The 24,391-nt window shown below is 42.7% G+C and overlaps 1 protein-coding gene across 1 annotated transcript in view; it reads right to left on the bottom strand.

Annotated features, from left to right (window-relative positions):
• The window catches only part of LOC111225998 (AT-rich interactive domain-containing protein 1B-like), a 178,992-nt gene that overhangs the window by 36,553 nt on the left and 118,048 nt on the right, over positions 1 to 24,391 (bottom strand). The window contains exons 5-7 of the mRNA XM_022751071.1: positions 18,003 to 18,303; positions 5,396 to 5,482; positions 2,196 to 2,375 (exon numbers count right to left, since the gene is read on the bottom strand). Of these exons, the coding sequence (XP_022606792.1) occupies positions 2,196 to 2,375; positions 5,396 to 5,482; positions 18,003 to 18,303 (568 nt within the window). The remainder of the gene's footprint in view (positions 1 to 2,195; positions 2,376 to 5,395; positions 5,483 to 18,002; positions 18,304 to 24,391) is intronic.

Here is a 24,391-nt window from a genome sequence, read left to right on the forward strand (position 1 = left end):
GGTAAACTGAAGCAAAGACTGTAGTCTGGAAGGCTTTATCACGATGATTATTCAGGAACAAACAAATACAGATATGTTGTTCCCACATTGATCACACTGAGGACTTTAACTTAACACTTTTCAAATTAGTTAACAATATTTGGAACAACAGCAGCTTGAATTAGCAGAGAGTTTAAAATCTAACTGGATATATTCTGTTAGTTTAGTTGCATATATTAAAATGTGAAGCAATACACTTTTAAACTCTTAAGATACTTTTGATTACTGATATTTGAAGCCTTGTGTTTGCATGTTGTGCATAATGGTCCAACAAGCTGGACTCCTCAGAGCAGAGTTTCCCTCCATGTGTGACGCTAAATATGAATCTTTGCAGTTGTCAGTATTTCATGAAAGACTGATGAATCGCAACATGTCAAACCCAGTAAACGTCTCATTAGAAGTCGAGTCTGTGCTTTTAAGACATGAGAAGGTGCCATAACTATTTCTGAAGTTCCTATTTTTGGTACTGGATTTAGGATTAGGGAACGTGTGAGACTGCTCTTATCTAGACATAACATCCCTCTGCAATCACTAAAAAATCACTACTACCAAATTTACAAAAGTATCTAACATGTATTTGAAGGAAATTTAGCAATTATCTACTATTATATCACATCTGAGTAGGGCCTTTATTGTCTTTAATAAGACTTTAAAAACACTGGCCCCTTTTCTGAGAGGCTTATATTAAAACATTGAGCCCGATTACAGGATTAGACATCATCATTCAGTGGATAAACCTCACAACGTGTCAGTCTGCCTTGTCAGTCTGGAGCTACCTCATAATGTTATCATGAGGAGAGTCAAGAGGTCTGTCCAGGGTTCAAGTGTCTCATGAATATTCTTAGAGTCACACTCTCAGAAATCCCAATTTTTAATGCCCGCAGTGGGACCCACCGCAGAGGACGGGAGAAGACTGTGGCTGTGTGTGCGTGTATGAGTTGCGGAACGAGACAAATAGATTTAGAAACAGAACCAGAAGATGGATATGTCTTTCAAAGTGAGTCTTTTTGTATTCCTCATTAGCAAACTCTCTTTGAAACCAGTGACACTGATGTCAAGGCCCAGTGTGACTGCGGAATGGTGGCCAACATTCATCAAAAAAGACTAATGTGACATTCCCTTTTGAGGCCAAACTGCTCCATAACCTCTCTGAATGAATGATACACAAGGTATTCATCACTTCCATATTACTAGTCAGAAAGCAGAAGCTTCTCCACAAATCTGGTGTCAGGTAAAAGTCAACAAAAGAAGTCAATACAGAGCCTGTTAATGGTTTTCATGATTAATAATTCATCTGAAAACTTGAAAAGCGTCATAGCTTGTGTGAAATCAAATTCTCTCGCTTTTGGTTTTGAATAGTCTTTTTTAAACTGTGGCTTGAAAGTTATATCCTCTATTTTTGACAAAGAGTGACAGGAGTTGTTTCATATTTACTGCTCCAAGGACTTAGTTTAATAATAGAGCACCAAGATAATGACACATTCGCGTTTAAAGGAAATTTAGCGTGGACTTACTCTTTGGTCAAATTACAAACCTAGAGTCCCAGATCAGCCATTGAGTCTTAAGTAGATTAATGGCTCAGGGGCTCTAAACTAACAATTCAGTGAACTCAATATCAAGAATTATCTCAACATTTTGAACTTTAATGATCTTTTTATGTGCAAATTTGTGCCGTTGACCAATACACCAAGGCATCTCAGCAGTGCTCGCCTTTGAGGGAATGGACAGCCGCAGAGTCCAAAATGGAAAAACGTATTGTAGCTTATTAGCAGTGTTGAACCGTCTAGTATTTGCAGACAGTTGTGAGACTATCTGCAAAACATTTACCTCTTTAATAAAACTCTTCATTGAATGAAATAATGTATAATACCAAAAAAACTTCAGCTAGGAGAGCTACTGACTCACGCTAGCATGTTCCTGTCTTGCTAGCGTGTTGGTGATTAGCTCGCCAGTACAGTAGTTTAGTTGAATAGTCTGTGTGAAGCGCTGGAACCGCTAGCCTACCAAAGACCTACAGATGACATTGGTGTACGTGCTTTTTCAGTACAAGGTTAATCAATGGACCGATCTTCCAGAAATTCGTTTATGTGTAATTCTGCCACTGAAAACAAGTTTTAATGTGTACTAAATGCCCATTTAGGCACACAGGCTCCAACCTTGGTGTCCATACTGAGATCCTTGAGGTCCATAAGGGCCTGTGGGGCCGCTCTGGGAGTAAGGACCCATCCCTGGATACAATGGGCCCCCAGGTGAAGGGTGCGGGGACATGGAGGGTCCGGACTGAGGAGAAGCAAACTGGGAGCCAGCCTGGTTCCTCTGCATGTTAGACATGAACCCTGAAAAACACAAATAAACACAAAAAGCAATGTTAACACTTTGCTTATAAAACACAAAAAAAACCCAGAGGGTGCTTCAGCCATGAATGTACCTGCTCAGTGAAATCAAATGTTGACTGAGGGACTGAGTGTGGGTAGATGGGATCATTCTCTGGCTCAATAAATGGATAAATGGAGGATATCCATTCAATTTCCTCTTGTAAAGAGACCCTTCCTTTTGAAAACTCTAATCTTTTATCTTGGCACTGGCTCCTGTTACTCATAAATACACATCGGTAAGTAACATAGCATGCACACAGCACACAAAATGGACAGGCTGACATTTAAAGTAAACCCTGAGCACAAATAAACAAACACAGAGAGAAGATGTAATGAACTTTATCACTTGCAAAAGCACAGGTCAAGTGTATACCTGGCCTGAAAGATGTATGTTGCTGCAAAAGCTGGGTCTACGTGTATGTGCCAAAGAATTGGTACGCTCAAGTTGAAAAAAAAAAAAAGACTCTCTACTCTCCACAGAATAAACCAGTGATTTGACCATGGCTACTATGTTATTCTAAGCCGTTCTGTCAATAGATGTGTCAAAGCCTCTCAGGCCCAAACTCGCCTCCACCATTCAAATTGACATTTGGAGCGATCCTCGCCTGGGCTTCGCTCTTTCAAACCGCCCCGTTCGTTTTTAAAACCCACAGAAAGGTCTCCCAATCCACCACGAATGGGGAAAGGTCGCTGGACGGCCATTGAGGGAAAAAGAAAGAGTGTGTGGGTGTGGATGTGTGTCTGTGTGTGTGTGTTGGGGGGATTCAGTATAGCAGATTAGGTGTAAATGGATTGGGTCTGCTCGAGTGTAAACTTTGATAGCTATCCGCTTTATTGACTGAGCGTGCACAGACTGACTCTTTAGTGAGTTTGGTGTTTAGGGAAACGACGGGGTTGGAAAGTGCAAGTTGACACTTGTATAATTCCTTGTTTTTGCTAAGAGAGCAAGAGAAAATGGGAAGGGAGAGGAAGGAGATAGAAGTTTAAAAATGCTATGTGGGTATACATGCATGTACATATTTGTGCTTCTGAGTGGTGGTGGTGGTGGTGGGGGGGGTAGATAACAGAGAAGGAGAGCAATAAAAGCTGTATGTGAGTGTGTGTTTGTGTGTGGGAAAGAGACAGAGGCCAAGACAGAAAGAAAGGCAGAGAGAGAAGTGTGTGTGGGAGGGAAAGACAGTGCAACGGAGGGAAAGAGCGATTGGGGCCTGAAAGTGCTTAGGCTGCGAGTGCTGGGTTTAAGGAGCGAGGACATTATTGTAATGTTTTGCTTCCATTAGGGTAAGGGGATTCTGGGAGAGGAGGAGAAAAAAAATACAGTGTGTAATACCGCACTTTAAATTGCCTGGAAAATGGATGGGGAGAGGAACATTTTGCAGACAGTGCTAAAAAAGCAAATAACACATTCAAGGATTTCTCTCTCTGCTTCGTTCCCTCTCCCTCTTTACACACACATGCACATAAACCTTTCTCTCTTTCAAGCAAAGCGAATGAAGCTCTCAGCCGGACAACAACAACAACAACAACAGGCAGCCGGCGAAGCACACGAGAGAAAGTGGGGGGGGGGCAAAAAAGGGACATTCAGCGGATTTATGGAAATGAAGAGTGGAGAGAGGCTCTTAGGGAGGCAGGCACTTGAGCAAAGTGGGATGTGTGTGTTCGGGAGGGGGTGGGGGTGGGTGGGGGTTTAATCCTAGATAGAAAAAAAAGGCGAAAACAACAGCCAGTCCTGTTAACCAGCACTGTGTTTTCCTGGACTGGGCTGGGGAGGGCTCGAGGTTTACAGGCATTAGAGAGCAGCATTAAATCTCCAGCTTGATTTCATCATGTTGGGAAATAACCTTTTACAGCGCCTCACTTTCTCTCTCTCTTTGTCTTCATCCATCCACTCCCTCTGTCTCTCTCTGACTTAACTGCTCTTTGGTGGGTGATAGAGAGGGAGCATCACAGTCATTCCATTAAGGTTACATCCTAGTCTTTCAGCTTGTTTGCAAAGTTGTGTGGATGCTGATTTTTTTTGTTTTTAAACGAGCGATTCTGACGCTTTTAGAGATAGTCGAGAAGTGGCCATAATTACTGGAAACATTCGTGTTTGGCTGGCACATGTGGCTTGTGGGTTAGCATTCATGTTTTAAGCCTTTGACAACAAGTTGTGGTCAAAACTGAAGTGCTGTTATCAAAAGAACACACATTCTGACTTGAACAAAATCCAGGATAAGTTGAGTGAATATTTACTGTAACATTTTTACAAAACGGTGGTTTTCCCATGACCTACAAAGCATAACGCTAAGACCTTGTGTATGTGTGTGTGTGTGTGTATGTGTGTGTGTGTGTGTATGTGTGTGTGTGTGTGTGTGTGTGTGTGTGTGTGTGTGTGGACCTGCTCAGCCTTAACTACAGCGACTATTTTTTGATCCTGTGTGTATTTAAAAAGTTTCAAACACATAGTAGTGTTGTCAAGAGTGCAGAGCATTATGGAAATTGTAAAGAGGGCGGTATACTTGCTGAAGGAATTCATTATGGAACAGTATGGTTTTACAGACAGAAAATGTTGCATTAAGCCAGTCTAGTACAATTGTTTACATGTCTGTGCTAAGGCCTCATGCTTGAAGTCAGAAAATCTTTAGTGGTGCTATTCTCTGAACTTTGCTAACATACCATTTCTGTTTTCCCTTTGCTAATGTCTCTAATCTTCATGCACTCCTCACTACAGAAACAAAGCTTTTTCCATTTTTGAGTGGTTTGATTTTGTAAGTACGCAGTATATCTTTATTATTTATGTGATATACAGACAGAGGCTACAGCATACACACTGGGTCTCCTAAGGCTTCTAGCAAATAAGTTCACTAAAAATAAAAATAATGCCATGAACGCACACATATTTACACACATGGCATTCCACTATTACAACCTTCACTATTCTCCCACCAGACAAGGCCAAATATCAAATGTAAGCCAGTGGCTCACACACATACACATACCTCTCTCCTGAGCCATAGGTGAGCGGGTGATTGGTGGGTGGGATCCATCTGGTCCGTTGCCAGAGCTCTGTGGGGCCATGGTGGAACCTGCACAACAACATGAAGTCAGGACTTGAAGATTCAGACAAACATGTGGCACCGACTCATTTTAGGGCTACAATGGTACAATCCTGTCTCTCTAACAAAAGCTGTCACATTAAAAGAAAAAATGTTTTGCATGAATTGAATTCCATTATTTGCATGAAAGCGACCAATACAAAATGGATTTATATTTGCTTCCTATCTGCCTTGCTCGAAAATTGAATGAAATTGCAGAAACTGTTGTAACAATAAAGCCCTGAAAGACCACTTTTGTCTTTCTCTGCATTTCTTTCAATTGCAAAAGTTACCTGGTTCAAAAAGTTCCCCGTCATTTGATTGACAAAAGAAAAACAATGAGGAATTATCAGTATTAAGCTGTAGTGTTGCTTAGACAGAGGCTGCCCTGGCTTTGTCTAGAGTGTCGAGAATTTAGCGTTTACAGACAACAACAAGAACCAAGCACAATCACTATACATGAAGTTGTTTGTGATTCACTATTAGCTAAATGACAAATGCACTTCCAGAGGACATATCAAGTCATTGGACCCTGTGCCACTTCCTTGTGTAAGCATTAAAGTCAGAGCGATCCCCTATGGAAAACCACAGCCATTTGAGGATCATTGATTAGGTGGTTGTGCAGGTCTTTGGGCAGCGCCTGTTCCATTGAAATCCAATAGTGAGTTGAGGGTCTGATTAGAACAATGGCAGACGGAGACTATGGTGGATTGATTTGGCCCAGAGGAAGGAGAGAGATGGCAAATTAACCTTTTATCTTTGGATTCAAAACTGAGACAATGTCGAGAGGGAAAGACAAGGGGAAAACTGGTTTGTTAATTTAAACTATACTGATTGTACATTTCTGTGGATGAGATGGGTAATACAGTGCTTAAATATAATGTATTTGACATGCAACATGAACAAACATGCAAGAAATGTTGAAGTTATTCAACTGTACATGTTCAGTGATGATTGTCAGTATATATTTTTACAATTACAGTATATGATTTGCTTTTCTATAGAAATAGGAATATGTGCCGATACTAATCATGGACCGTGGATGAAGTACAGCTGGAGTGCTGTAGTAACACAATTTTGTTGCTACAGTGTCCTTAAAACTCACAGTGAATATATATTTGCTCTAATAGAGGAACACTTCACATTAGTCAATCATGCAGTAGAAAGTGCTGTTTCAAGAAGTGTGTATGCATATGTGTGTCTGTGATGTGTCTGTCCATGATAGCAGTAATACATGACTGGGGGTGGCACACTCTCCACATAAACAAACCCAATTAAGTCAACATAATTGCTTTGCATAAAACTGCATAAACAACATTTCCATCCACCCGGCCGGCCGCCTACACACACACACACACACACACACACACGCACAGGCGTAAAAGTAATTGCACAAACAAGTGTAAATAAACACACTCAAGCACACAAGGAAACACACGTAATAGCACAAAGGCACATAGGATATGTTCTCAAATATTCACACACACACACACGCACACACACACCCACACACACACACACACACACACACACACCCACACACACAGACACATACATACACACAGACCCCCTGCCTCACACATGAATAGATCCAGCGGCGTTGCTTCAAAGAGAGAATATTCGATTAGTTAGTCCATCACCATGTGGCGGGAGTGAAGGGGAAACGTCAGTTTATGAACGTTGAAGCAACTCTGAGATAACACAATGGAAGACGTACGACTTTACTTAAGTAAAAGTAGCAATACCACAATGAAAAAATATCCAATTTCAAGTCCTCGTTTAAAAAATTTTCTTAAGTAAAAATACACAAATGCTAGCAGGACTGTGTGCCCATTCCAGAATGGTTATTATGATATACATTATGTAACTGGCTTATTATCATAAGCCCTTTAACATACCAGCTTGAGGAGAGGAAATTTTAAATTTTCGTATTTGTGTTGGGACTTTAATTTCATTTTTATCTGAATAAGTAACTTAATAACTAGTAACTATGGATGTCCAATAAACATGGTGGAGGAAAAAGTTGCATAAAACAGTAATACTACAGTTAAATATAAGTTCCACAAACTTATGCTGAAATACAGTATTTGAGCCACTTTCCGCCACTGGTATGTGTGTATGTATGTTTGTGTGCAGTCGTATGTAGGAAAATGCTGCCCCTGATGATCTACACTCTCATGAATGTGCTTGTTTCTGCTAAAGTGTGTATATTAACACTACATTGTGATGTTTGTGTAGTATGTGTGTAAGCGTTAGTAGTGTGTAAGTGTGACAGGAGAAGCCTAAAGCGTCTTGGAGAGGGTCATGGCCACTTGTTGCTGCAGGGACAGATTTAGCTGCTGCGCGGTTTTAGATGGGTGGATGGGTAGTGGGGATGAAGCGTGCTAGCAGGAGTTTACTGAACCCTTAAACTATGAAAGCCAACCCTACAGTAAAGGCTAGTCTTTGTGTGTGTGTGCGTGTGTGTTTGTGTATGTGTGTGTGTGCAAGGATGCATGCCAGGCACCAGCTATGCTGTCAGACTGTGTTTGTTTGGATGGCAGAGTGGTGGTGACAGCAGCTTGTACTGTATGTGTGTATGTGTGTGTGTGTGTGTGTGTGTGTGTGTGTGTGTGTCACTATGAAGGTATAAATAGGGAACTGTGCCCTCCATGCTCCACTACTCTTTCCACATAGCCATGTAAATTGTCACCAGAGATGAGCTTAATGCAAAGACATATGAGTGTGTGTATATGTGTGTGTGCAGAGAGAGAAAGAGACAGAGAGAAAACAAAGACAAAGAGGGAAAAGAAAGAAAAACAAGAAACTGAGAACCTTGTTGTGAAAGAATTGAAAAACAGATGAGAGAGAAGAAGTAGTAGAGTTGACAAGGCCTCGCCCCCCCCCCCCATGAATGAGTCAAGCTTGGAGCACATCGTAATTATTTCACAACCAATTACTTTTCCAAACAAAGCCTCTTCTCACCTCTCCTCTGTCCTTCCTCCCTTGCTTTCTCCTCTCCTCTCCTTTCCTTTCCTTTCCTCTCCTCTCCTCTCCTCTCCTTTCCTCTCCTCACTATCATTTTTAACAAGGTACCATTAAATAATTACGTCAAAATAAAACAAACAGGCTCCACAGTGAGTCCTGGCACGTTTAATCCGTACCATTAATAATTCATACACTGAATCTTTGACGTGCAGCTCTTCTCCGCATGCTGCTGAGAGAGAGAGAGAGAGAGAGATAGAGAGAGAGGGGAGAGACCTAAATGTCAGCAGGAGCTGACTGTATATCTTTGCCTGTCCACGGAAAAAAAAGCTAGCTACGAATGAAAATGTAAAACAAATAAATAGTATGGAAATGCCTTCACCATCCAGGCCATCTTCCTTTTACTTGTGTGTCTTGTGTCCAAGATTGTCTGGCAGTAACTTTAGAGGATATGTAACTTTTTGTGTACAAGTGTGTGTATTTTTGCAGTACATGTGCATTTTTTTTGTAGTGTAACACGGGCTTTGTTTAAATGATGATGATGAGATGACTGTGGTCATGCTTGTATCTTTTTGACAGTAATGATGCTTTTAAGTTTTAACTATGTATGTTTTCACATGTATGTGCTTGGTCCTTGTAATGCTAGTGTTCCCATAGGTCCTCTACAGCACAATTAGCACATGTGGCAATCTTTATCCACTATCTGCAATTTACACCTCCACGAGAGCCCAGCTGAACACACACATATAAACATACACAAATACAAACTAATGAAAATCATTGCAAAAAAAAAGAAGAAGCTGTTACTCACATCCGAAATAGTTTCAGAGAATCTGAGAGGCAAAGTACTTTTATTTTGAAATAATTTGGTGATTTTTGTTTCTGTATTCAAATAATTTGTGATTTTTGGGTTTCAATTACAATTCATTCATCAGAGAGATATGAGCGCACCTGTACAAATGTTTGTCCTGAACAGTGATCCATCAAAGAGCATTAGGCTTTAAAGATGAACAGATCTGATGTTTTGATCATGCGGACAGGGTTTTAGAAGGATGAGACATGCTGCATGAAGTCATGAAGAACAAACAGGGAGGTATCTAGAACGAGGATGCTCTTTGGAATGTTGCTGAGGAGTCAAATAACTGTAATTTCCTCTTTATAAAAAGGCACTTAGCGAGCACATCCATTTTCTACTCTCTCCTCATGATACAAGGCAGCAAGGGCCAAAAGTAATGGCAGTTCATTGCATTTTTGGAGATAATGCTCCTTGCTAAAAACCCAATACACATTTTAAATTTCTCTTCCACAAGGACTGTTGAGACAACCCTGAGTCTCCTTTGAAGAGAGGGAGTGTGGTCTTTGAAGCTTTTTTTCATCAGGGTTTCAAACGCAAATGCCGGGGAAGTTCAAAGCCGAGGGAGAGTACTTGTGGCCATATTTCTGTTTTGTTTCAGGGCCCTGGTAATATTAAGCTTAGAAGCTACTGTGTGTGTGTGTGTGTGTGTGTAATGTCAGTGAAGAAAAGTCAACCAGACAGTCAGTGAAAAGACTTTTATTAATTGCTGATGAAAGGAAGGTGTGGGTGTGCATTAGCAGACGTGCGCACTTGCTTGCAAGTGTGTGCAGATTTACTGTCGGTATACACAAAGATGGAGTGATGCCTCTGCTTAGCTCCACTGCACACACACATTCACACTCCCTCACTGTTTCTCACAAACACAGACCCCCTGGAGCAGCGGGGGCCATTTTTTGCTAAAGTGAGGTAACAGCAGTGAGCACTAATAGACTGGTGTAGAATAGAGAGAAAGGGCTGCTTCAGCACCATCTCTTAATACAACCCTTAGGCTGTAAATGCACACACACACACCTGCACCACCCAACAAATACACACACACACACACACACAGACACACACACACACACACACACACACACACACACACACACACACACACACACACACACACACACACACACACACAGACACACACACAGACACACACCAAGGTAATATCCCCTACTTGCTGCGTCTTTAGGGGAAAGAGGCAGATAAACAGCAGGCTCCAATAATGGTGGTTTAGATCTCTATGGGTGCGAGTCAATGCCTCTCCAAGCCGGGGGCTAATGCCAGTTAACTCTCCCTATAGGGGACGAGCGCAGGCCTGCAGTGGCTCGCAAAACAAGCGCTCTCCCAAGATCCTCATTACTTCCAACGCTGAGTAGCAACTGTAAGTAAAGCAAAACTGCAGCTTAAGCTAAAAAAACAGCGAGCAGGATGCGGGGGAGAGAGAGCGATGGAGTGAGAGAAAGCAAGAAAATAGGTGTTGGGGAGAGAAAATAATTGCGCACTGTGCTCCAGTTAGGGCTTTCCATTCGGACGGAGTTAGAATGGGATTTCTCTAAACGGCTAACACAGCAAGCGGGCGCCGTCTTTTTCTTTTTTTTTTCTGTTTTGGCCGACGGTGTGCTTTGTGAATATAATGCCTGTGGGGAGGGCATTTTGCTGTTTCACTTCGAACACGAGCAGCCATCAGGAGGAGAAGAGACAGAGGCATGTGGGAGGTGGGGAAAGAGTTTTGGTGGTGGTGGGGTTGATGTGTGGATGGGGATGAAGACGGAAAAAAAAAAGAGGACAAAAGTGGAGAAAGAGAGCTGGGGGAGAGATGTGGAGAAATAAGAGGGAGGAACAGAGGAAGAAATGTGGATGGAAAATTCAGCCTTGTTCCTCGGTGGGAGTCCTGTACCACAGCGACGCTCTGAGCGAAGAAAGCAGCAGAGACAAACAGAGATGGGGAGGAAAGGGTGGGGACGAGGGAACGTGAGACACGAGAGGGAACATAAGAGAAAGCGAGCACGATAAAAAATAATGAGAGAAAGAGAGAGGGACAGGGACAGCCAGAGGCAGTGTTCCCACCACACAGCCTCTTAGGGAGTGGTGCGACTAGAAAACTTGCCCGGCTCCTCACACTCTACACTGCAAAACACACTCGCATAAAAACTCAACTCCCCCACCCTCTTCCGCTGCTTTCTTGTAATAACTTTCACCACTAACAGAGGAAAAATATAAGTTTTGGATGAGCAACCCTGCAGCGTCTATTCTGGTCTGATATTTTGAAGCTTGTAAATTTGTTTTTCTCTCTCGTTGGGGAAATCGTTTAATGGCATTGTTTAAAAAAAAATTGCCACCTTTTTGCATATAAGCCTGATCTGAGGTCATCACTCCTGTTCCTTCCAGGCGTCTATGCTTGACCTTTGACCTCAGTGTGGAAAAAGAGCACATGTTTTTTTTCTGTGGTTCTAATTACCATAATTAGAGACAGAAATATATGTATTTTTTAATGAAAAACTGAGTGCAAACCACAGGCAAGTCTGGGGGACAATGTAAAGGACAAGAGTGGATATAAAGCGGGTTGGAGGAGATTCATGGGGAAGGATCCTTGAGCTAACAAACTGGACAGGCCTGGCTTTCTCTCCCTCTCTGTCTCAAACCCTCCATCTATTCGTCCTTCCCCTCTCCCTCCTCCACTCGCCCTGACCTCTCTGTCCTTTTCTAGGCCCTGGAAGCACTTGAAGCGAAGCGCAGATAAACAGCTTAAACTCTCCCGAGCGCTCGCCCGCGAGCTCCAATCACCTCTTTAGAAGAAAATAAAAACTTGGAGGGGTGAGGAGAGATGGAAGAAAGAGGTGAGAGGACGTGGAACAGGGGGAGGGGGAGGAAGGAGGGAGGGCAGGCAGGCACTGTTAACTGGACCTCGGAGGACCTTGGTGGAGAGAGAAGAACAAGAGAGAGAAAAATAGAAGAGGGAGAGATGAGTATTTGTGATTTTGCACAGCAGACAGAGCAAGCTGGGCCATGGAGGAGTGTGGATGTGCTCTGTGTCAATTAGTAGCTGCACAATGTGGAAAAGTATTGCAGTTTGGCCTTCAAAGGCTGGCAGGCATGCAGACATAAATGTGTAAACACAGGCGCACACAGAGAGATAAAAATATCCAAACACGGACCAGACCTGAAGAAGGGCATAAATACAGACAGTTCCAATCTAGTTTCTTTACTATGTGTTAGGGCTTTCAGTCTAAACAAAGATCACCATGGTGACGTATTTTCTAAGTAGTTAAAATGGTCACTTTTTCTTTCAAACAAAGCAAAGCTTGATTGGGAAAAATCTGTTTTGAGAAACATGCTGTGCTATTCCCTTAGTGATATCAGCATTGCAACTAGCTTTGAATGGGAAAACATTCAACCCCAGTTTCTCTGTACAATAACCCAGTATATACTGCAGTATGTGTACAGGCGGGTGACTAATGAAAAGAAAAACCTGAATAAATGAATAGAGAAACAAATGCAAATGATTCTATACGAGGAACTGAATGGCTAAGGCCTCCATAGTTACAAGATCTCAACCCAGTGAACATCTGTAGGTGATTGTGGAGCAACAGCCTGCTTCCCGGAGAACTTCCACTACTTTTAGATCTGAAAAGCGTCAGATGAGCAGAATATTTTCTTGCAATATATTTTGTTGACACTGAAATCTGTTGTGGGATTTTCCCTCACATAGCAGCAGGCATCTCTGCACCTTATCAGCTCCATCCCATCAGCAACAGCGATCCGAGCTGATGACAACTGAGTTTCTGTTTGTGTGAAGTTTGATTTAGTATGTATCAGGTTCAGCCTGGTAATGGATATGCCTTTGACGCATTTTTGGGAAGAAGTGATAGCCATACTAAGGCTGACAGGAAGTGACGCCATACTGACAGGTTGTCAACCCGGAGACAACTTGTCAAACCAGCCCATGTACACACTCGAAACGCGCACAGCAAACACTATGTTATCTACATCTAGAAATATCCGGGAAATACAGGGTTTTGGAAAGTCAAACAAACACATGCAAATCAGCCCATCTGATGGATTTTGTGGCTGCTGCAGTTGGGACGACACTAACTGGCTCAACTATTTCAGGACATTGTGCTCTGAACTTTGACTGGATGACTTTGCCTCTTGCTCCCACAGCTCACAGTCAGCGATGGAAGCTCGAAAGCCGGCACCTCCCATTCTGCCCCACATCCATTCAGATGAGACGAATGTCTGCTTGCCTTGTCCCTGATGTCTCATGGAAGGAGAAAAATATTCTGAGGACGCTCTGAATTGCTTCAGAGACACTGGGAGGAAGGAGGGGTGTGTGTATGTGTGTGCGTATGAGAGGCCGTTTTTGTGTATGTGCGTGTGCATACGAGGTGGAGGAAGAGGAGGGGGAGGTTGGCGGTTGAGCAATGTGATTTCTGCTCGACTGTCACAAATCTAGCGCAACAGGAAAATCAATTTGGCCCTGTGTGTGCCTTTTTGGCTCCGGGAGAGAATCCAAATAGCAAGGCGAGGCCCGGATAATGTTACAGTGTATTGGATTTGCTTCATGGAGAGACAGGGACAGAGTGAGCGAGAGCAAGAGAGAGGGGGGGGGAGAGAGAGAAGAGGAGACAAGAGAATCACAGGCATGCTGTGGAGCTCCGACAAGATAGATTTGTGCAAGTGTATGGGTGTATGATAGGCTGGCAATCTGTCAGTCTCCCCCCGTCTGACTTTTTTTCTAAAACACACACACACACACACACAAACAACACTGTAGCTCATCCATGCGAGCAGGTATAGGTGATTTATATGTGTGACCATATATGTGTAGTGTGAAATAAACTGTTTATAGGTATGTGTGCTGAAGTGCTGCTATGTGTGCTTTACCTGCCTTTTTCTACGTGTGTGTGTGCGTGTGTGTTTGACAGCCAGGTGAAAGGATGACATGATGAAATTGCTCTCCTCTGACCGCTGTCAAGGGTAACGTGTATGCCGTGAGTGCTCAGCTGTGTGACATGTCGCATCACTCCACAGAGGGAGGCTGACCGGTGACAGAATAACGCACAAGCACACACAGTTTTGTTTGTATTTAAACGAAAGATCCACACTAAAATACTTTAAAGAGGATCTATTGTGCTTTTCTCTATTTTCTGTCATTTACATAATGTGGGATGTCCATATTAAACATGGCCAAAGTTTAACAGGCTGCTCTGAACACTTGGTTTGCAACATTTCTCTTCTTTTGCAAGGTGCTGATGTCAGCTCCCCGGCTCCTCCAGGCCGCGTGTAGAAGTGCCCTTGGGCAAGATACTGAACCCCACATTGCCCCTGATGGCTGTTCCATCGGTGGACGTGTTAGTGAATGGTTGAATGTGGCAAGTATTGTAAAGCGCTTTGAGTGGTCAGTAAGACTAGAAAAGCACTATATAAGTCCATTTACCATTTACTTCAGTCTGCATTTTAGCACATCCCACACATAAAACTATTAAAAGGGGAACATATAGAAAAATGTTTCTATACGGATTGTGATTGAAAGACTAAATCCACTGTTATGTCACACAACAAGCAGGTAATGGGCCTAATATTTACTGAACAGAGACGTCCTGCTGTAATCTTTGTTGGTTGCTTGAATATGCTCACTCTCATATTACAGATGGGTTTGAAAAGTTGCCATTTCCAATTGATTTAGTTACTTTTTTCTTTTTTTTTTTTTTTTTTACAGTTGCTTTCAGAAGGTAAGAGGACAAGCACTTGGTGCTTCTGGACGTTGGCCAATCAGAAGAAAGTTGGCTTTTAAGCAGGTCTCTTAAGGAGGTCTGAGCTAATATTGCCTGTTTCAGTCAGCAGCTCAACTGAGGGGTTGCATAACAAGCAGTATAAAATAAATGAGTTTTTTTTTTTTCAACTGTGAATCATGCAAAGCTACTCTAGTGGAGTCCCAGAATAAAAATATAGAGCAAGAAATGAGCATAACAGGTTCCCTTTAAGACTCATGCGGCTACAGTTTTTCTTTGTATTTTCCTGTATGTGGATACTTGCCCAAACTGACAATATGACATCACATTTACAGCACAGCTACAGTGGAGTTTACAGAGAAAAAAAAAACTACCTAAATCATTAATGCAAACAGCTGATTTTGATGTTGGTCATGGGGCAGAATCCATTATAGAAGAGACTGCTAATTCCAATTTCTCCACTGACAGCAGTCTTAATGGAGCAGAATGCAATGCAGCTGCAAGATATGGTGTGTTTTGACTTTTACTTGACTGGAGCTCAAACTACCGCAGATAAAAACAGTTTTAGTTTTTCACACTAATTAATTAGCTTATTAATGTTTGTCTTATTTTGTTTATTTTGATGACACTGTTGTTCACAAAACTGCTTTAAATAATGAGGAATGTGTGTTTTTTTTTTATGGCTACAGACTGAGACTACTGAAGATACAAATCTCAGAAAACAACACACACACACACACACACACACACACATGAATACACTGTGTTGCTTGTTAAGTCCCTTGCTCCCTCCTGTCCTCACTGACTTGTTCTGAACTATGACGACAACATTAACCAAAGTGTCCTAACTTGTGATGAAGCGTTAGAAAGCAGAGCATTAGTAATCAGATGTGTGCTAACCACATTAGTTCTCCTGTGTCTCTCATAGGCTGGCTGCTCCTTGATCTAATTCAAACTGATTGTAGTACAGCCGCTAAAACATGCCAGATGTTACTCACTGCTCCATGCTTTATCACCATTTATTTGGCATGGGGAATATTTTAAAATATTTTCTTATTAATCATGTCCCAGCGATCGGTTTCGCTTCCCATCTTTGCCGCCTCATTCCGGATTCTTGTCATGATTCTTGGCACGAGCGCCTGGAAACCCACTGTCCCAGTTTTTCATTAGCGTCAATCACTCTGGTAAGCGGCTGCGAGGAGAGGAAAGGGAGGAGGAGCTGGCGTCAGGTTCTCAACTCAAGACATTTTGCCCCGCCTCGTCAGAGTGACTGACAGGTCTGAGATATGCTGATGCGCCGGTCAGTCACTCAGTTGGGCAGAGAGGTGGTGGGATGACGGGGAGGCCAGGAGGGAACGGCATGTACGCAGACACACACTCATTCACACGGCCTGTCTCAGGGAAATCAAATCCACACTTGTTTATAAAGTGTTTATCTAAACGGTTATGTGGCCTCAGGAGACAAACAGGCGCACCCTGCATTGTCTGATAATCCTGTTGGTGTCTTGTTTGGCCTGCCATATTTTAGATAAGGCTACAAATCGGATGGGAGGTCCTCCACCAAGAGCTAGTCTCAATTCATTAACACTCAGAGTGAAGAGGAAATATTGTCTGGACATAAATGTTGGAAATACTTGTGCAATCCACAGGTAGCAGGGAGATGGACTCTATTAAAATTCCACTGCAATATAGGGACATGTTCCTACAACACAGTGATCAAAGACTTAACAAATCCCCACAATGCAAAGACAAAAACCGTGTGAAGAAAATGAATGAGACACATTCCATGAAGTGCTCCGCACTAAGCTGTAATATTCGTCTGAATCAGGATTTCAAATGGACCAGAGATAAGAAAGTCTAGACAAGCTGGATTGATATTATTTGGTCTTCTGCTGAGGCGTACACTCGGCTTCATCCTCTGTCCTAACTGGCAGAATGAAAATTGATCTGGATGGATTATATAGTGAGTTGGAGACGAGAAAAAAAAAGATGCTGTTAGACCAAGATGTTGCAACCAGCTATGGGTCATCCAGGCTGCTCTAAAAAGAGGTCAAACCCTGCTCAATTCACACTCAAGGAAAACCTCAGTGGATATGTTTACATGGAAAATATTATAATGGATAACCATGTTAAATTAAGACTGATTATGTAGAAAAAACAAGTTCACCCCTGTTTTTCCTTGTCTGATTTATTTGCCTGTTTGGTCATACAAAGGTGTAATGCAAAAGCTTTATCCTTGCAATACACTCTCAGACTGCAAACACACAATACATTTAAATACTGGAATGCTGTTATTTGTGGAAACATGTATACCAATTCTGCGCCAGGGTCAGTTTTCTACATGACCTTTTTAAAATCCTCTTTAAATGCACATATTTAAAAACAAATGAAATCAGGCTCTGGTCTTTAAATAGCAAAATAAATGGAAAGGTCAAACAGAAATGTAGGTGTGATAACTGTGAAATGCTTTCAGCAGCAACAGGTTTACTAATGGCAATGCCTTAAAGATCCTCCAAGGACTATTATTATCAAACAGAAAATAAACACTGAAAAACATCTGGTGAGAAACTCTCGATGGCCACACCCCAATCAGTGATGTCACAGCAGCTATTTTTCATCAGCTGTCAAAGGCAATACGCCTGGTGTGACATCACTGACTGGGGTATGTTTGTGATTGTTTTCTAATTTGGTTTCAAACAGCAGCCTCTTGTTTGGTGGCACAAAGCAATTTCCCCTTAAGCTGTAAAGCAATTTTGCAAATTTCCCAGGGAATCTAACTTGGCGGTACACGATGTAAAATGCAGTGCAGTGTCTGGTTCCAGTAGCAAATCTTGTCAGTGATAGTCTTGTTTGTTTGCGGTGATTAAACTAATAAAGTTATGCTACAAGTTGCACCTTTCATCAAGATAAAATGAGATTATCGAGATTCATGTGCACATACTTTTAGTGGCTCTAATGGCAATCCTACCTGGTACGGCGGTGTTGGCAGAGGGTCCGCTGGCAGGAGAGATGGGTCCAGAGCCAGATCGGGACTGCTGGGACTGAGTGGAGCCTGCGGGCGAGCCAACAGGGGAGGGAGAGGGGCCGCTCCGCTGGCTGGGGAGGTGTGGGGAGGCGTGTGGGGAGAAGGGGGACTGTCCCTGGTTACTGGCGCCTCCCTGCTCCCCCTGGCTACTACTGCTGCTGCTGGAGGAGCCACCGGCGCTGACGGCTGAGCCCAGACCAACCTCCGTCCCTGTGGGGAGGTCATCAATCGAGCCGGACAGATCCTGGAACAGAAGAAAGGACTTACAGTGAGTATTTATAAAGCTCACCCAAGCATTTTATGAGAGGTGACATGCAGCAGGTGGCAAATTTAAACTCAAGCAAGCACAAAATTTCCCCAGTTTCTTATTATGTCATAATGAAATAGTACCATTGCAACTATTTCAGCATGGTTGAATATGATTATATGGTTAAAAGACCAGATTGTATTATCTATAAAAGAAAAAAAGGAAAAAGCAAACATATTTCCATTGTTTTCATAAAGCACTACAGGTTAAAAGGTTAAAAGTTTACATGTGCATGAGCAGTGTTTGCCTTTTCTGTGACCTGCTGAGGTAGTGACAGCGGTTAATATGGCAGGGGAGCAAAAACATTAACCACAGAAGAAGCCACCACTGTACACTGCGGTGCAGTGGTAAAAATGAATTGTAATGGGCTTTCATTCAGACCAAGGGTAAGTTCATATTACAGTTTTCGTTCCCTGTGGTGAGCAGAGGATTGTGTATTTGTGTGTGTGTGAGAGAGAGAGTGTGTGTGTGCTTAGTAGGTACTCCCCCTCCTGAATTGATTCCAGGGATTCCCCACCAATACTGCTGACAGAATTCTCACTGCACAAAAATGGGAGTGAGAAGAGAAAGAGAGATGAAAGAGAGACAGTGGTAGAAGTAAGGAGAATCCAATGTGATGGCTGCCCCCTAACTACACATCACACACATTCAGACACACACACACACACACACACACACACACACACACACACACACACACACACACACACACACAAAAGCGGCTGTGCCCCAGCTGTAGCTGAGTATGGGGGAAGTCACCTGTAAGTGACCCCCCCGGTTTCCTGGCTGGTGCCCGCTTGGGGAGGAAGGGGAAGAGTTGGGGGTGTATGCCAGCTGATCCTACCTGCTATACCAGGCCTGTTGACCCTCCACTCCTGTCCCACCTGAGCCCCGTGCAACCATTGCTGTTACCGCAGACAGAAATGTGTCTATATGTCACTTAGAGTTTATGTTTATGTCTCAAAATTAACCCAGCAACACCTACACAAATATAAAGGGAATACTGTCACATATTGCAAAAAAACACCTTTTGCATGTTTATTGTAATGTTTTTGTTATGTGATTCTACCTCCTTAATAAGGTCCAGTAACAGATACAGAATAATGCACTCATCACAAGTATGTGACATCAGTCTTTTCTTCTGAAGTCTGGAGGTCAGTGTAATATGGTAATAAGCTAGTGGACAACTGCACAAGAGTCAGACTGTAACAGCTACAGTGAAAACAGTGTCACCCTAAGTTAAGATGCCACCAAATCATGAGAAAAAATCTTATTTTTTCAGACTTCAGTGTAGCCTGTAGATTGAAAAACACAGAGTCTGAATCATATAAAAATAGTCTAATTTAAAATGTTGAATGTTGACAAAAAGATTCAAACTATATACTAAAATCAGCGTTACAAATATCTGTCAAAAAGCCATTTGTTTTGAATTTATGCAGCTCTGTCAAATAGTCGATTTTATGTAAACAGCAGGCAAACACCGTACACTGTACTCATTATCCTAGCACCATGTTATTTCATATAAAAAGTGAAACAGGCATCCCCCATCATCTTTCCATCCATGGATGCCTTAGCCTGTGGAACAGACAACCAAGTCAGTGTGGCAGTCTGTCCATGGCTGCTTGTTTTGGTTAATGCGATCTCGGCGCTGACACACAAAGCCTTTGTTTTCCATCATGCCGCTGTGAGTGCCCACCCGCTCTGCCAGCCTGCCAGTCTGTCACCTGGCATTATCTACCCTCGCACGACTGAGCACATGGGGCACTCGCTTTCCTCTCTCTCTCTCTTCCTCTCTCTCCCTCACCCATGGTACCACTCCCTGTCTCAGCCAATCAAGTCACCCAGTATTCTGAACAGACTGATGTAATGCCCTGCCTCCACCAATAGGGCTGAATGATATTTTCAACCGACCGGCGGCCCCGGGTGAATGCCATTTGACATGGAGGGGTTACCAAGAGAGCCGCTGTAACCATGGCAAAGGCTTTTCCAAAACACAGAGAGCTAGCCGGATGTACCGCTAGGTTGTTAACCCACAGGCTAATTGTGTGAATGGATGGGAATAATTGCATTTCACCTAATTGGGTGCTGTTGCCAGCTTTTCCAGTGGCAGTTTAGGGGTGGGAAAATGCGTACCAGTAATTCGTTTAGAGGCAGTTAGGCTCATTTGGATTATACACACACTTGAGCACAGCTGTGTGGCCTAAGACCAAAAAAGTAGCAGCAGCATATAACATGAAAAGGTGGTAAAGCTTAACACCAGTAGGCTATAAAAATGTCAATTGTAAATACCCAATAAACCCGCAGTTATTACTTATGGTTGCAGAAACACTACCATAAAAAAGTCATTTCACAATGCACCTGCAATATAATGCATTTATCAACACATACACCCTAACTCCATGTCTACACTTAATCCTTGTCAAGGGCCATGGAGCATTTTGTTACCTGGCTAACTGTGTGCTACATAGTCATGTGTAAAGAATCGAAGCCAGCCAGCCAGCCAGCTAACCAGCCAGGCAGGCATGCGGTCGGGGGATCCAAACGCCCAACAATCTGGGGCCCCAATCCAAAGTGGCCCAAATCCAATTTGTTTGGCTCGGGGCTGCAAATTGCTCTGTGCATTGAGTCTCCAAATAGCTGTCAACCACTCCCGCTTGGCGTCCTGTATCGCTTAATTCGCTCCTGGAGCATGTAATTGTCATAATAAGAAAAATATTGAGGTGATAATAACCAGTTACTTTGAGATGCCCCCTGTCTGCCTCAAGACACACACACGTACAGTCGCATGTACGCACATAATGGGCCGAGACTGCCATCTACACATTTCACACAACATTGGAGAGGCAGTCGCTCGTGACCCTTCACCTCGCTGGTGTTGGCGCCTGCCTGCACTCTCTCGTTTAGTGTGCCTCTGTTTGTGTGTGTGTGTGTGTGTGTGTGTGACAGGCACACAGGCTGCAGGACTGTCACAGCAAGACATGCTTGAGCACTGATGCGGCCGAGGGGACAGATGAGGCCACATACACACACGCATCGCACATACACTCCCCATCCCATCTCTCACTCATACTACTGACCTGCTCTCTCTATCTCTCTCTCTCTCTCTCTCACACACACACACACACACACACACACACACACACACACACACACACACACACACACACACACACACACGTACACACACACACACACACACACACTCACTCACCCCAGCAGGGTATAAGGCATCAGTGTGAAGCAGGGAGCTGTCACATCCAGCAGACTGTGGGCCTTTTTCCCCTGACCATGGTGCTGATGTTGTCTCCTCTCACCGCACACTGGGAATTAATCAAAGTTGCTATGGTAGAAGGCACCAAGCGTGTGTGTGAGTTCGTGAGAGAGAGAGAGAGAGAGAGAGAGAGAGAGTGTGTGTGTGTGTGTGTGTTTGTGTGTGTGTGCGAAAGTAGTTCTCTGTCTAGACAGGGAGGAGCCAATAGCTGCAGCTTCCTGTGGACTACAGGAAAGGAGAGCGACAAGAGAAACGAACTATTCCTCTCTCTCTCTCTGTCTCGCTCTCTCTCACACATACACACACAAACACACAAACACACACACACACACACACAGTCTCACATCGAGTATCTATTTTTCTGTCTCTCTCTCTCTGTCTGCCCCTGTCAGAAGTGTAGTATGGCTGAAGGCTCTGCACCAGATGGCTAGCCAGCTAACTAGAGCCTGAAATACAAACTCAAACAGCAACTGAGCACTGTGAGCGGTAACACTGAAAAACAACCTCCCTTACGGCTTCAAACCGCACACAACCAAAACATGGACTTTGCAATACAAATATTATAACTTGATAGCAATTATCCATCTAAAAATTTGATTTGAGTATAGAATTGGTAAATCTATCATATAAGTGACATTACTCTGTTCATACTTTCAAGAAAGGTTTGTACTTCATCGTAAGACAATGTCTTTTTCTATAAAAATATATATATATAAAAAAGCTAAAAATTCACTAATATTCAATGGCCATGCAAGTATATGTTTTCTCTGGCATAACTCTACATGTGTCTAGCCATTCAAATAGTGTGGGTATTATTTTATCCAGGTTATGAGATGTCCATGTCTGAGATTTCTGCTGCCCCTGCAAACACTGGGGGTAAATTGAATTTAGTATCTGGTTCTCACAGCATTGAAATGACATTTAAAAAATTCAACAGCAACATCTCTCAAAACGGTGTTCCTATTACTAGCATGATGAAATACGATGAAATACTACTCACTTCCATTGTCCTGGGGAGGGCAGCAGAAATCTGTTTTGTTAATATATATAATATAGGTGAATTAAACCTTTAAAGGAAATAAAAACAGCAATTTAAGGTTACTGATTTCTAAACAGATGTGAGACGGGTGATTCCATCCTGCTCACTGCATGTTCTCCACCACTTGAAGGTAACCCAAGAGGAATTACCTGACTTGAACACCCTGACTGTCTATCACCGTGATGTTTCTTCTCTAGCCCATGATCTCCTCTCAGGGAAGGTGAGGGGGCTGTGTGGGTGGCCTGTAGTACCAAAATGTACACAGTGCATGTGCAGCATGAATATATACATTTATATGGACATGGTCTACAGTATATCTAAGGATAAGTTCATATTTTTTCAAGTCCGTCTTAAAACAATACCAGCGTAACCACATGTGCATTGAAACAGTTACTGGTTGCTGTAATTGTTTTTCCTCTCCATACTGGCCATGAAAAAAATCCCTGAGCCTGTGTTAGTCAAATCAAGTGGTTATTTGGTTATTTTCAAAAGTTCAAAAGTTATTTTTTAGTACAAAATTTCCTCTTTGTGTTACTATCAGTCCACTGCAGCTCAGCCAGGAAACACTGCCGGGGAAACACAAAGAAGTAATTTTGCAATAAAAAGCCTGTAACTCTTGAAGATACCCTCTTGATGTGACTGAGTCTGACTGGTGGAGCCTCATTTTAGCTCCGGCTGAACTTTGGAATTCATATTCAGACATAATGAGGACTGTGGATTTTGTTCTTCATCTCTTACACTGGAATTGCATTAGGAAGATATCTCTTCACGGTCAGTATGCAGAGGAGGAATGATCTTTTAATGTACATACTGTAGAGGCAGATCAGTATTGTTTTAGGACAGACTTGAACAAATGTGAATCTGTCCTTTAATACTATTTTTCTACTTATATTTCCGTACAGTACTGTTGTTTTTAATGACGTGTGTTTGTATCCACACAGGATCTGTGTTTTCATGGGTCAAGAGTAAAATCCATTATAATGTTTCACATGGCGGCGATTGTACTCCACCTCACAGTGGTACAGTATATATATATAGAAATAACACCTCAGTGAGCTCAGAGGCCAGTTTTATTCTCTGTTTCTCTTCTCTGGGTAAATATGATGATGCAAACTGTAATTAACTCCAATAGCCATCGTTTGGAGGCCTGAGGGACAGGTCGGCTCATGGCAGCACTGCGCTCATTTATCGGCTCCGGCCGCTGTGCTTTCTATCTTTATGGTGCACTAGAGACCGAGCAGAAATGCTATTAGACAAAGATGTTTTTTTTTATCCTCTCCCCAAACCGTCGATTGAGGCAAAATCCAAATGAAATGCCATGCAAATGAATCCAAATGGACTGCTGACTGCGTGTATGTGTGTATGTGTGAAAGAGGGTTTTAATGTGATGCCCCATGTAGAGCACCAACTGTAATACCCTTCGCTAAGTGCTATTAAGTACAGAAAGAAGAAGAGAAGAGAGAGACTTAGTGGAGGGAGATTTAACACAACACCCACACCATCATTTCTTTCTTTGATGTCAATCAGCTGGAATGTCTACTAAAGCTGGAATGATGATGATAATTGGTGGTGATGATGAGAATTGATAAAAATTATGACAATTTGAGCACTACACTATGAAATGCTGGTCAAAATGTGCTTGCTAACCCACAGTACTTCCACATAACTGCTTTAATACTTTTGTTTGCTGTCTGTAGGAATGTGCAAGCATGTCT

This window comes from Seriola dumerili, unplaced genomic scaffold (genome assembly GCF_002260705.1).
Source record: "Seriola dumerili isolate Sdu_G_001 unplaced genomic scaffold, Sdu_1.0 BDQW01000149.1, whole genome shotgun sequence".
Classification (NCBI taxonomy): Eukaryota; Metazoa; Chordata; class Actinopteri; order Carangiformes; family Carangidae; genus Seriola; species Seriola dumerili.